Source organism: Phacochoerus africanus, chromosome X (assembly GCF_016906955.1).
Source record: "Phacochoerus africanus isolate WHEZ1 chromosome X, ROS_Pafr_v1, whole genome shotgun sequence".
Classification (NCBI taxonomy): Eukaryota; Metazoa; Chordata; class Mammalia; order Artiodactyla; family Suidae; genus Phacochoerus; species Phacochoerus africanus.
In genome coordinates this window covers 41194535-41207313 of record NC_062560.1, presented here as the reverse complement: position 1 = coordinate 41207313, position 12779 = coordinate 41194535, and the positions used below count along the sequence as shown (strand labels likewise).

The 12779-nt window shown below is 41.1% G+C and overlaps 1 protein-coding gene across 3 annotated transcripts in view; it reads right to left on the bottom strand.

Annotated features, from left to right (window-relative positions):
* The window catches only part of MAOA (monoamine oxidase A), a 75410-nt gene that overhangs the window by 39352 nt on the left and 23279 nt on the right, over positions 1–12779 (bottom strand). For all 3 annotated transcript variants that reach the window (XM_047764456.1, XM_047764458.1, XM_047764459.1), the window contains one exon: positions 6855–6992. In XM_047764456.1, the coding sequence (XP_047620412.1) occupies positions 6855–6992 (138 nt within the window). The remainder of the gene's footprint in view (positions 1–6854; positions 6993–12779) is intronic.

Sequence of the window (12779 nt, the reverse complement as noted above, 5' to 3'; positions counted from 1 at the left end):
CACTTACCTCACCACCCATCAATCAGAAGAAAGATACTCACCCTGCAGCCCTCTCTCCAAATTTTGCCCATAAAAACGTCTCCCCCTAAACCATAGGGGAGCTGCAGTTTTTTGAGCAGAAGCCACCTATCCTCCTGGCTCAACCCTGCAATAAACCTTTCTCTGCTTCAAACTCTGATGTTTCAGTTTAGTTGGCCTCACTGTGCATAGGGCACATGAACTTGTGTTCAGTAATAGATGCATAGGACATCAGAGGGTGTTTAAGGTTTCAACGATTAGAAGACTACTCTGCAAAAGCTTAACAATTCAGGACTGATGATCAAGGCTTTTGGTTGGCATATTTGATGTGTGTTCTGGGGAGGGGGAGGGGCTCCTGAGGGGGGAAGGAGAGAGGAAGGTAAAAAGCAAGGAGCTGGGAGAAAGGAGCAACCGCATTCCAACCTGAAAGGTCAGAATCTCCAGGAGATGGGTTATTAAGGAGACTGGTGCGGTTTCTCCCGAGGAAGCTGCTTATGTAATGTTTCATTCTTTTCTCCATTAACCAAAATGCCAGGGCCCCACTTGAGGTGATTGAATTGCCACAGCCTCAGTGAGAGAAATCCTTTGTGTCTGACCTAACCCCCTTTCTATGCTGCCAGTGAAGGCCAGTCCGGGGCAGGAGTCTGACTCGACTACTTCTCAATGAATGGCTAGAAAATGATGTCTTTTTTTTTCCTTTTTATTTGGCATGCGGCAGCTTGATGTGGGATCTCAGTTCCCAGACCAGGGAGTGAACCTGGGCTGCAGCAGTGAAAGTGCAGAATCCTAACCACTAGACTACCACAGAACTCCCTAGAAAACGATTTCTGTAGTGAATTACTTCCTATTAAAAATGAACGAAAGGAAGACGAAAAGCATTCTGTGGATGAATAATGGTAGTACAACAATGTGAATGTACTTAATGAAAGTAAAGTATGGTCATACACCTAAGGATCGTTAAGTGAAAAACTGTATATCTAAGTACAGTTAAGTGATAAATTTTATGTCTATTTTATCCAAAAAAATGTTAATGAAAGGAAAAAAAATCTAATAAATAACCTGGCTTTGCTATATGTTGGGCTGTCACGTCAACTGAGTAGAAACTTTATTGTCTAGAAACTAGATCTGAGATTTAGCTCTGAAAGTTTACAGGAAAAAGAAAGGAGGCTTTAAGAGAAAATGGCTGATGCTTATCTGGCTTCCTAAACAGTACAACGCTTGACGAGTAAGTTCTGTCATTAGCTTTCCTATGACCCACAAGAAGTAAATGAAGTCTTAAACATGGAGAGGAAAACAAAGAATGGCAGCTTCGAACCATTACTTTTTACAAGCTACGTCCCTATACTTTTACACTGAATACTTGATACATCAGAGTGAAAATAAGTAAATATTTTTACATATGTTTTTAAAGTCTGTGTATAATTGTAATTTAGAGAAGGAAATAATCCCTCTTGTATTACCTCGTCTCTGTTATCGAAACGGAATTTCTTATCATGAACACAGGCCTATTACTACTTGCCTGTCCTTACCTAATTACCTAATTATATTTTTTCATCTTCTACTCTGACTTATACAAATTACTTTAAATCTTTTTTTAAAAAACCAGAGTATAATAGCATAAAATGAAATATTCTTATCTTGATCATACTTTGACTAATAACTTTATATAAGTCACTTATGAAAAACAATACATAGCCAACAATTCCAAACCTTGCCTCAGACTTCCAGCCTTAGTATGTTAAGACGTTAATAGAATCCATCTTTTTTAGCCTGCTGAGCCTAACTGGGGTGGTCTAGGGGTTTCTCAGGAGTTGGGTGCTCACTGAAGGCCAGAGGGCGACAAAATCTATGGCTCAGGGTGCAAAAGAAGAGGCCACCCTGGTGAACAGAGTCCCATGTGACTCCTATGCATAGCCATTCTCCACCAACCCCTAGAGTCCACAGGAGACCTTACTGCCAAAGGTGCAATTTAAGACTTCAAAGCTTGTGGGGGTAAGGTGATTTCTGTCACATCTTGAAGCAGTTTATTAAAGGGGTTCACAAATTAACTCTCTGCCAACAGATTAAGGAACAATGTGATGTAACCCATAGAACCTGGGCTCAAGAGATGGAAAGCATCACTTTGGCTCCTAACATCCCTGAGCCTCAGTATTCTCATCTGTAAGATGGGAAAAATAATGCTTATTACCTCAAAAGGAGGTAACACAGGTAACACAGGTATAGGCATATTACAGATGCACAGTAACGCCAATGCACAGAGCCAGGAGGGACAAATTTAGGTGATTAAAAGAAATGAGGTGAAGACTGGACAATCAACAGACCTACAGGAATCTAACACCTTTGGCTTCTTGAGTTTCCTACTGAAAGGGGTTGAAAGTAAAAGTATAACTTTCCTTGAAGACCAAAGAAAAGACTTTTATGAGTTGGTATGGACAGGTGTTAAAAGCAGCAAAAGTATATGTCCCTAATCTAAAAGAAACACCCTAGTAGAAGCGAGGGGTCAAAGACGAACTTATATCTGGCAAGCAAGCATTAAGACTAACTGATAAAAAATACATCCTCTTTTTTCAACACAGCCTACTGGCTAAAACAAAGTTCACCTCTTAGCAGTAACAACAAAAAAATTACTTAGTATTCCAGAACACACACATTCTGAAAAGCCTTTGAGTTCAGTTGTTGGCATAAAAACCTGGAGTAAATGGCTGTGGGAAGAACAGAACCAATACTTAGAAAAATTGCTTGCTGAGCTGTTACTATCTGGAAAGCCTACTTTGTTTTAAATAAATTTTTATCACGCCATTCTCCAAAAACAAAAGTATTTAGAGTCTCTATTTTTATCTTGAGAGCATCTAGAAAGCAGGGAGAAAGTGAGAATGCATGAAAATGTCAATCTCTTCTGTTTTTTTTTTAAAAAAAAAAAAACATTTTTTTTTATGGCCGAACCCATGGTGCATAGAAGTTCCTGGGCCAGGCACTGAATCTGAGCCACAGCTTCGACCCACACCACAGTTGCAGCAACACCGGATCCTTAACTGACTGCCCCAGGCCGAGGATCAAACCTGTGCCTCAACAGCAACCCAAGCCACTGCAGGGACAATGCCAGATCCTGAACCCACTGCACTGCAAGGGAACTCTTATTTGCTGTCATTCTTTCCTTGTCTCCTCCATTGAGCAGAAACTATTACCATGTACCCATCACTATATTTCCAGCCTAGAACAATATCTGACACCGAGTAGATTGTCTAGTAAGTACTTATCAAACCAACGAATGAATTTAGCAGAACCATGTGAACCTTCTAAAAATGAAGCAGATAGACTTAGTCTCTTGGGGAAGGGACAGGGTGGAAAATGCCACTGAACATCTATCCCCAGTGCTCGGTTCGAAGGCTCAGGCTTGGAACTCCACATTGTCATGGCAAAACTTGCCCGGTAAATCCAAACTAGCAAAGGTCAGGAACAGTTCTCTGGTGAATACTAAAAATCACGCTGGAGGAGGCTGACACTGGATGCAGTCTGCTGACAGAAGAAACAAGTGAGGCATTCTTTAAGGTTGCCCATCAGGAAAATTTAACCACTGAAGCAATCTGGAGCATAAAGAATATGGCTTGGGTTCACTAGACAGGGGCAAACTTCCAGTGATTCACCCACTTCATTTCAGTGTTATTTACTGAAAAGAATACACCGTATTTAGATTATAGAAACTTGTGTCATGCAGACTGTCACAAAGATCATTTGCATTATTAACCCCATACACTATTATGCTGGGAAAAAGTCCACTTTTTTTTCCTCTAGAAGCAAACAGAAGAGGGAAAGCTGAGATAGTCTTTTTTTTTTTTTTCTTTTCTTTTTAGGGCTGCACTTGTGGCATATGAAAGTTCCCAGGCTAGAGGTTGAATCAGAGCTGCAGCTGCCGACCTACACCACAGCCACAGCAATGAAGGATCCGAGCCTCGTCTTCCACCTACACCACAGCTCCAGGCAACGCCAGATCCTTAACCCACTGAGTGAGGCCAGGGATCCAACCCATCCTCATGGATACTAGTTGGGTTCCTAACCCACTGAGCCACAACGGGAACTCCTGAGATATTCTTAAGTGAAATTATTTTTTGCTCTAAGTATACTATCAATCTTACCTGCAATACTTAAATGAACATCTTCCTGCTTTTTCCCGAATCCAGCCTCCTCACTTGTGTTTCCTGGTCATTATAAAAACATCTACTACCCTGAGTATGTCTCATTGCAGAAATGATATGATTTATTAGAAACATGAGCAGAAAGGTACTCTTTCAGATAAAATAAATGAACCCCTAACAGATGCACCACTTTTTTGCCTTAACATTGCTGTCTACCTTGGGTGAAAATATGTGTTTTTTGGCAACTCAAAGTATGTGAGGGGATGGTTTAATGGTAAGTATTTCTATTTGCCATCTTTTCGTTAGATGACAGTGTCTTAAATAAAAAGAACAGTGTTTAGCATCTTAATTTTGTGCTTATTTGTAAGGAAATCCTAAAATTTATCATGAGGAGCACAAGCTCGGGGGTATGCAGACTATTACTGGTTTTAGAGCTTTGTCAAGTCACTGTACGTCGCTGAACCTCAGTTTTCTCCTCTGTAAAATGGAGCATAAGTCTGCTCAGATTCCACGATGCTCATCAGATTCATTTGCCTCCCAGTGGGACTAGAGCATGACTTTCTTTACATGACTGTTTGATTATCAGTTGAGTGCAAAAGATTTGCTCTCTCTCCCTGCATTAAACAGGATACTACACTTCAAAGTGCTCAATAAATGTTAGTTGCTATTGTTTACTTACTGGCTGAGGTAAACACCATGCTGTGCAGAGAAGACAAAGTGGGGAAGCCGTTTTTTCTTTTTGATCATGGCCTATTGAAGCCAGTGTTCACAAACACTTTGTATAATTTGTTTGAATTATTTTTTTTATTAAAGCATAGTTGATTTACAGTGTTGTGTCAATTTCTGCTGTACAGCATAGTGAACTAGGCATACATATATATATTCTTTTTTCTCATATTATCTTCCATCACGGTCTATCCCAAGGATTGGATCTAGTTCCCTGTGTTCTTTTTTTTTTTTTTTGTCTTTTTGGGGCCACACCCGAGGCATAAGGAGGTTCCCAGGCTAGGGGTCGAATCAGAGCTATAGCCGCCGGCCTACGCCACAGCCACAGCAATGCCAGATCCGAGCCATGTCTGCAACCTACACCACAGTTCATGGCAACGTAACCCACTGAGCGAGGCCAGAGATCGAACCTGCGTCCTCATGAATACTAGTCAGATTCATCTCCGCTGAGCAACGACAGGAATCCGATTTCTTTTTGTTGTTGGTTAATTTCGTTTTATACTTTCTCTATGCCTCCCTTGACAGCTGAACCCAGATTTTCTAAAGGTTACTGCTGTTTTCTCCTGTCTCACTGCCAGGTCTCCCAAGCACCCCAGAGGAACCCAAACCATCTGCCAGAGCTTCCCAAGATGCCTGAGCTCCCTGATTGCACACTGACATGCAGACGCCTCAAGTCTCCTTAATTCCCTGCTCGGAAAGGCCCTGAAGATGCCACATGATTGCTGGGAGAGGGGGGTGGATGTGTCTGTTGAAAAGTGATGTAGTTACTTGGTGTGGGGATCATGGCGTGAGAATGAGATAAACCACCCCTGTCCTGGCGACACTAGGGTTCCAGGAAGCGGGCGGCAATGTCAGATCGGAAACTTGATTTCTCAAGGCGCCTTTCCAGTCTCCAGCTGCTCCATGTTTGGCTTCAGGAAGAAAGAATAACATTGGCAACAGCTGCTGTTTCTTGAGTGGATATCAGCACTAAGAGTTTAAACAATGTCTTGTTTAAACAGGAGGAAACTGCGCAACTGAGCTAGACTTCCCGAGAGTCATGGCGGGGTGCAGAGGAAATTATCAAAGTGTGCAAAGAAATGGTAGGTGAGAATGAGGAGGAAGAACCGTTCAAAGTCTCAAGAAGTGGCTTCAAACTACCGTGTTCCTTGAGGCCTTAGAATTGCCTCGTAGGTGCTTCAGGAGCTGCCTGGGTTGTGTGTGTGTGGGGGGGATGTTTGTACGTGTGTGTGTACACGTGCTCACGCGTGCGCGCGCGCGCGCGCACACACACACACACACACACACAGGAGCCTCCTCGATCCCTAAAGGAAGTGGAGGGAAGGAAGTTAAGAGCCTCCCACCCCTACTCCAGCTGGACTGGAGATGGGTGTGTAGCCTTCGAGGGTCACAGTGGGTGATGTGGAGGAGGATCGAGCTGAAGCATGACCACTTGGAGTGATTCCAGGAGCCCACAGGGATTTTTTTTTTTTTTCTTTCTACAGCTCTGCCTGAAGATTATGGAAATTCCCGGGCCAGGGGTCCAATTGGAGCTGCATCTGCGACCGATGCCACAGCTTATAGAAATGCCTGATCCTTAACCCACTGAGTGAGGCCAGGGATTGAACCTGCATCCTCACAGAAACAACATTGGGTCCTTAACCTGCTGAGCCACAGTGGAAACTCCCACAGGGATTTAAAAAAAAGAAAGAAAGAAAAAGAAAAAAAAAAGAAAAGGCAGGGAGTTCCCTGGTAGCCTAGCAAATAAGGATTCCACCACATCATTGCTGTGATGTGGGTTTGATCCCTGGCCTAGGAACTTCTGCATGATGCGGGCACAGCCAAAAAAAAAAAAAAAAAAGGTAGAAGAATACTACTTTAAAGCTGAGAACCTACTTTAATGATTGCTTTGAGAAAAAAACAACTAAAAACCCAACCAAATGTTTTCCCAAATAAAATGCCCTCCCATCAGTCACACGAGTAAAACACCAGGCTTACCTTGACATACTGAACGAGACACTCATTTACATTCACTTTGTAAGTTTCTAAACCCAGTTCCTTAGATAACCTTAAGATCCTATTCTGGGTCGGTCCGACATAAGCCCCACCAACATCCACGTAATCAACATTTTCGTTCTGTAGAAAGAGAAAAAGTGGCCAGAAAACTTTAGTTAGACCTTTAAAAAAAATAAGTTTCTTATGTCATAAAAAAAACCTTGTTTATTTTTTACATCTCTTTTATACTGTGAAACTGAAAATAGAAATCCTTTCTCCTCCACTCGAGAACTGAGCACAACCCTATGTGACACAGCACTGAGTAATCCCATTTGCCTAGTTACTGGTGAGGCCAATTCAGCAATAACATGCATAAAGGATGAACACTATAGTACATCCTACTGATCTGGATCCTTTTCAAAGCACTTAGGTTCGTATGTATGCTTTTCTTTGGGGTTGTTGCTGAAGGGGCCACCCAGAGATTTATTAGGCATAATTCTCTGATTTCCAGCAGATGAAATCTTCATCAGCCCACACTGCTGGGCTCCTGATTCTATTTTAACACACCTGCAGGGGAGAATGCCTCATAGGACAAGAGTACAAAAAGGCATACGAAGATTCATATACCTAAAAAAATTTATACATGCAAAACTTCTTTCATAAACTGGAATTTACTCCCTCCTCCTTTTTTCTTTATTTTTTTTCTGGGGCCAGAGATCAAATCTGAGCTTCAGCTGTGACCTATGTCACAGCTGTGGCAACCCTGGATCCTTAACCCTCTGCACCAGGCTGGGGATCGAATCCATGCCTCAGAGACAATGCTGGATCCTCCCCTGCACCACAGCGGGAACTCCTACCTTCCCCTTCTTAAATGCAGTTCTATATTTCCCCCGGCTTTTTTAGTAACACATTTCCCCCCAGGATTTAATAAATAGAGCATTAGTATATCTGTAATAACATCTTATGGGTCTGTTTCTATGTTGTTTATACCAGCTCTAATTCATGTTGTCTTTCCTCTTTGTTGGCTTGATTATTTCTTATTGTGTGCCACTCACTGAATTTGAGAAAATATAGAAATAATCTGAACCCCAGGAGGATTTTATCTTTCTCGAGAGGCCTTCTGTCTGCTTCTGCCCAGCACTGGGGAACGCTAATGATACTAGATAAGTTGATTATATTTCCTCTGCCTGAGATGATTTGAAACCGGGTTGAAATGCAAATATGGCCTAGTCCTTCTGCTGTTCACCCTTAGGGCCAGGATGCAGTCCAACCCAAAGCACAAGGCGTTTACCAACACTATCCTCCATACACACACATTTTGGTGGGCTCGAGACTTGACCTTCAGTTGCCCTAGCTTTTTAAGACTTTTGCAAATACTGCTTAACCTCTCACTTGCTTCTTCTTCAAACTCCCACCTCCCCAGCCCTAGGGGAAGAGCAGGTCAATCTTTTCTGGGGGTATGTTGGCCCAGAGACTCTTCACTACCTTGTTAGCATCTCTGATGCTTTGAAGATTTGTGTGCGAGTGTGTGTGTGTGTACAGTTCAAATTGTCTAGTCTCTTATGTTTAGTGGAAGGGTTGGGATGATTTACCTAATCTGTTGTTTCCAGAAAATTGATTGTCTAGAATATGCAACCTTGCCTTCCTAGAGTAACCTAGCCTGATATTATCTTTCCATTTCAGGATATGCTTTGTTACTAGTTTGTTCAGAATTTTTTATCTGTGTTCATAAGTGGACTAGAGATTGCCCTGTGATTTGCCTTTCTTTTACAGCCCTTGTCTGTTTTCTTGCACTAGAGTATTGGGGGTTTTTTTGTTTTGTTTTGTTTTGTTTTGTTTTAGGTCTTTTTGTCTTTCCGAGGCATACAGAGGTTCCCAGGCTAGGGGTCTAATCTGAGCTGTAGCCACCAGCCTACGCCAGAGCCACAGCAACTCGAGATCACAGCAACTTGGGATCCGAGCCACGACTGCCACCTACACCGCAGCTCACAGCAATGCTGGATCCTTAACCCAGTGAGCGAGGCCAGGGATCGAACCCCAAACCTCATGGTTCCTAGTCGGATTCGTTAACCACTGAGCCACAATGGGAACTCTGAGTATTGCGTTTTTTGGTTTTGTTTTTTGGGGGTTTTGGCTGCACCCTTGGTATGCAGAAGTTATCGAGCCAGGGATTGAACCAGAGCCACAGCAGTGACTTGAGCCACAATAGTGACAATGCTGGATCCTTAACCGTTAGGCCACCAGGGAAGTCCAGTTTTGCTGTTTCAATTTCTACAACTGGAAAGGTTTTTTTTTGTTTTGTTTTGTTTTAGCTATCTTTGTCATAACTGCATTGTGAGCAAAGAATATGGATTATATGATATTAATCCTTGAAGCTCACTTTATATCACATGGTTGATTTTCAAAGATGTTCCATTTCCATTTAAAAAGAACACAGTCATATTAAGTAATAGGCATGTTTTACACAAGTCTATTAGAAAATGATTAATTTGCAATTATTTTTGTTTCCTTCATTTATTACTAACTTAGAAAAGCATGTTAAAAATCCCCTTTTCTGTTGGGCATTTATCTTTGATTCCTGTCAATTTCTGCTTTATATTTTGAGGGTACGTTATTCAGTATATACAAGTTTAGAATTGCTCAATATTCTGGGTCTTTTATCATTATGTACTGATACTTAATGAAACAGTTTTTGTTTAAAGTTTATTTTATCTAATATTAATATAGCTAAAACCGCTTCCATTAGTATTTGTATACTATCTTTTTCTTTCAGTTCCAGTTTTCTTTATTCTGACATTTCCCTCCTTTTAATTAAGTTTAGCTCATTTATTAGTATTATTTGGGGGGTTTTTTGTCCTTTTTTTTTTTGCTATTTCTTGGGCCGCTCCCGCGGCATATGGAGGTTCCCAAGCTAGGGGTCCAATCGGAGCTGTAGCCACCGGCCTACGCCAGAGCCACAGCAACGCGGGATCCGAGCCGCGTCTGCAACCTACACCACAGCTCACGGCAACGCCGGATTGTCAACCCACTGAGCAAGGGCAGAGATTGAACCCGCAACCTCATGGTTCCTAGTTGGATTCGTTAACCACTGCGCCACGACGGGAACTCCTATTTGTTTTTAAATGTCTTTTTTTTTTTTTTTTTTTTACGGCTGTGCCCCACAGCATGTGGAAGTTCCCAGGCCAGGAATAAAACCCTCGCCAGAGCAGTGGCAATGCCAGATCCTTAACCATTAGGCCACCAGGGAACTTCTCTTTTAAAATGTCTTAACTTGGAGTTCCCACTGTGGCTCAGCAGGTTAAGAACCCAGCTGGTGTCCATGAGGATGTGGGTTCAATCACTGGCCTCGCTCAGTGGGTTAAGGGTCTGGTGTTGCTGCAAGCTTTGGCATAGGTCTCAGATGTGGCTCGGATCTGGCATTGCTGTTACTGTGGCTCTGGCGTAGGCCAGAGGCTGCAGCTGTGATTCAACCCCTCACCCAGAAACTTCCATATGCCATAGGTGCAGCCCTGAAAAAAAAAAAAATAATAAAATAAAATGTCTTATTTTATTATGGCTTTCCATTTGTCCCACATTAATAGTTTCCTCCCTGAATTCTTTCTTTCTTTTGGATTAAGGGTCTTCCTTTTCTTTTCAAGTTTTTTCTTCTACTTGTTTGGAAATTATACAATCAGGCCTATTCCTTTGGACATTTTCCTAGCTATAACAGGCATACTTAATATAGTCTGAAGTTTATCAATATATTATCTTTCTATGGAAAAACACAAAAATCCTCATGCATCAACTGTGATCATACTTCCAATCTGTAAACTATAAAAGTACTTTGTTTCAGGTTTGTTTCCCAACAAATTTGACATTACTTTGTTTTATTCTGTTGTTGATGTTGCTAAATTTTATATAAATATTTACTGATATCTTTGCTCACTGGCCCCTCTTAGATATCAGACCTTTTACTTGTTATCAGTTTCCTCCTTCTTAAAACACATTCCTTACAATTTCCTCCAATCTGGGTCCTAAACTCTCTATTTTTGTCAGTTTGATAAAAAGATAGCCCGAGCAAATAACAAATTCTGGTTACTTTCTCTTTCTTAGAACAGCAAAGGCATTGTTTCCCTATCTTTTGGCATCTGTTTTTGCTATTGAAGAGTCACTCAAAAGTCGAATTACTGATTTTTTTTAGAGTATGCACGATTTGCTTTTTTTGTTTCTAAAAAAGTTACTTTTAGACCTAAAAAATGTTAGATCCTTTCTCTGATATACTGTAGCTTTCATGTCTGGGTGAGAATTTCTTTTCCTTTTTCTTTTTCCAATGGCTATCATCACCCTTTTTTTCATATTTTAAAGTGTTATCAAAGTATAATTGATTTACAAGGTTGTGATCATTTCTGCTGGACACCAAAGTGATTCAGTTCTACATGTACACGCATCCATCCTCTTTCAGATTCTTCTCCCACAGAGATGGACACAGAATTTGGGTAGAGTCCTCTCTGCTATACAGCAGGTCCCTGTTGGCCAATCATTCCATATCTTAATATATGCAATATATATATGCAAGATACATCACTGCATATGCCAGTCCCAAACCCCCAGTCCATCCCTCTGCCCCCTCCATCTGTCCGCTTTGGTCACCATAAATCTTTTCCCTTCACATGCTGTGGACATGTGAAGACACCAGGGACCAATGCAGGAAAATCCTCAGCCATTATTTTATACCATCATAACACTATCTCATAACACTATCCTTCATGTCTTAGCTGCCCCTACCCTTGCTTGCCATAACATTTTCCAATCTTTATCTCTGAATTGCATTCTAGATAATTTCACTCACTTCACTTCAGCTGTGTCTAATATACTGTTTAATCTGTTCCTGAGTTTTTCATTTTAAGTGTGTTTTCATTTCTACAAATTATTTTTTAAACTACTTAATCATTTTCTTTTTAGTTTCTTTCCCCTGCTCCTAGTTTTAAGCACTTCTTTTCTTGAAAACAAGCTAAACAGTATATTTTTTTTATCCTCGTATGACTCAACCGTTATAAAATTCTTCTGGATCATTTTCTTCTACTTTGTTCTCTTTCAGTGCCTTGTTTCCTTGTATGTTTTGTCACTGCGGTCTATGAGTTCCTCATTTTCCTTTGAACTTTTTCTATGTAAGTTATTTGAGGCCTGGGTGGAAAGGATTTGCGTTTATTTCCGCCAGCCACTTTGACATTTAAACCAAATGTTCTGTGCAAGGTTTCTCACCTTGGCAGTATAAATTTAGATGGAAACCATGGATGAAGGCAAGCTTTATTTTCCCCACTTTTTGAACAGTAAGGTTTATTTCGCTTTTACTTTGATATACGGAGTATAGCATAAGGGATTCCAATTTGGAGTGTTTCCTATCGAAATCCCCTACCTACAACAGGTTCTGGATTTTACCTCCTGTTCCCTGCATGCCATATGGCCAGCATAGTGCAACTGCAAAGTCTTTAAGTTTCAGTAGGCATTCAAGATGAAAGTCAAATTTTGACCTCATTTAACCCCTAGGCTTCATGTTGTTACTTTGCTTTGGGGATTCATTCAACAACTATACCTTGAGCTCCTACAAGATGCCAGATACTGTTCAAGAAGCTTCTGTTACATCAATGAACAAAATAAAGATCCCTGCACACAAGGAGCTTTCATTTAGTAGGAAGAGACAGAAAATGAACCACAATCACAATAAACAAGTACCTTAGAAGTGGATAACAGTGAAAAAGAAAAAGAAAAAAAAAGCTAGAATAGGACAAGGCAGATTGAAACTGCAGAGGAGAGAAGGAAAGATTTCAGCTTAAAATTCAAGGGACACGTAGGCCTTGAGACAAGGTGATATTTGCATAAAGACTTGAAGGAGGTGAGGGAGTTACCCATGTGCCTATCTGGGACAAGAGCATTCCCAGCAGAAGAAAA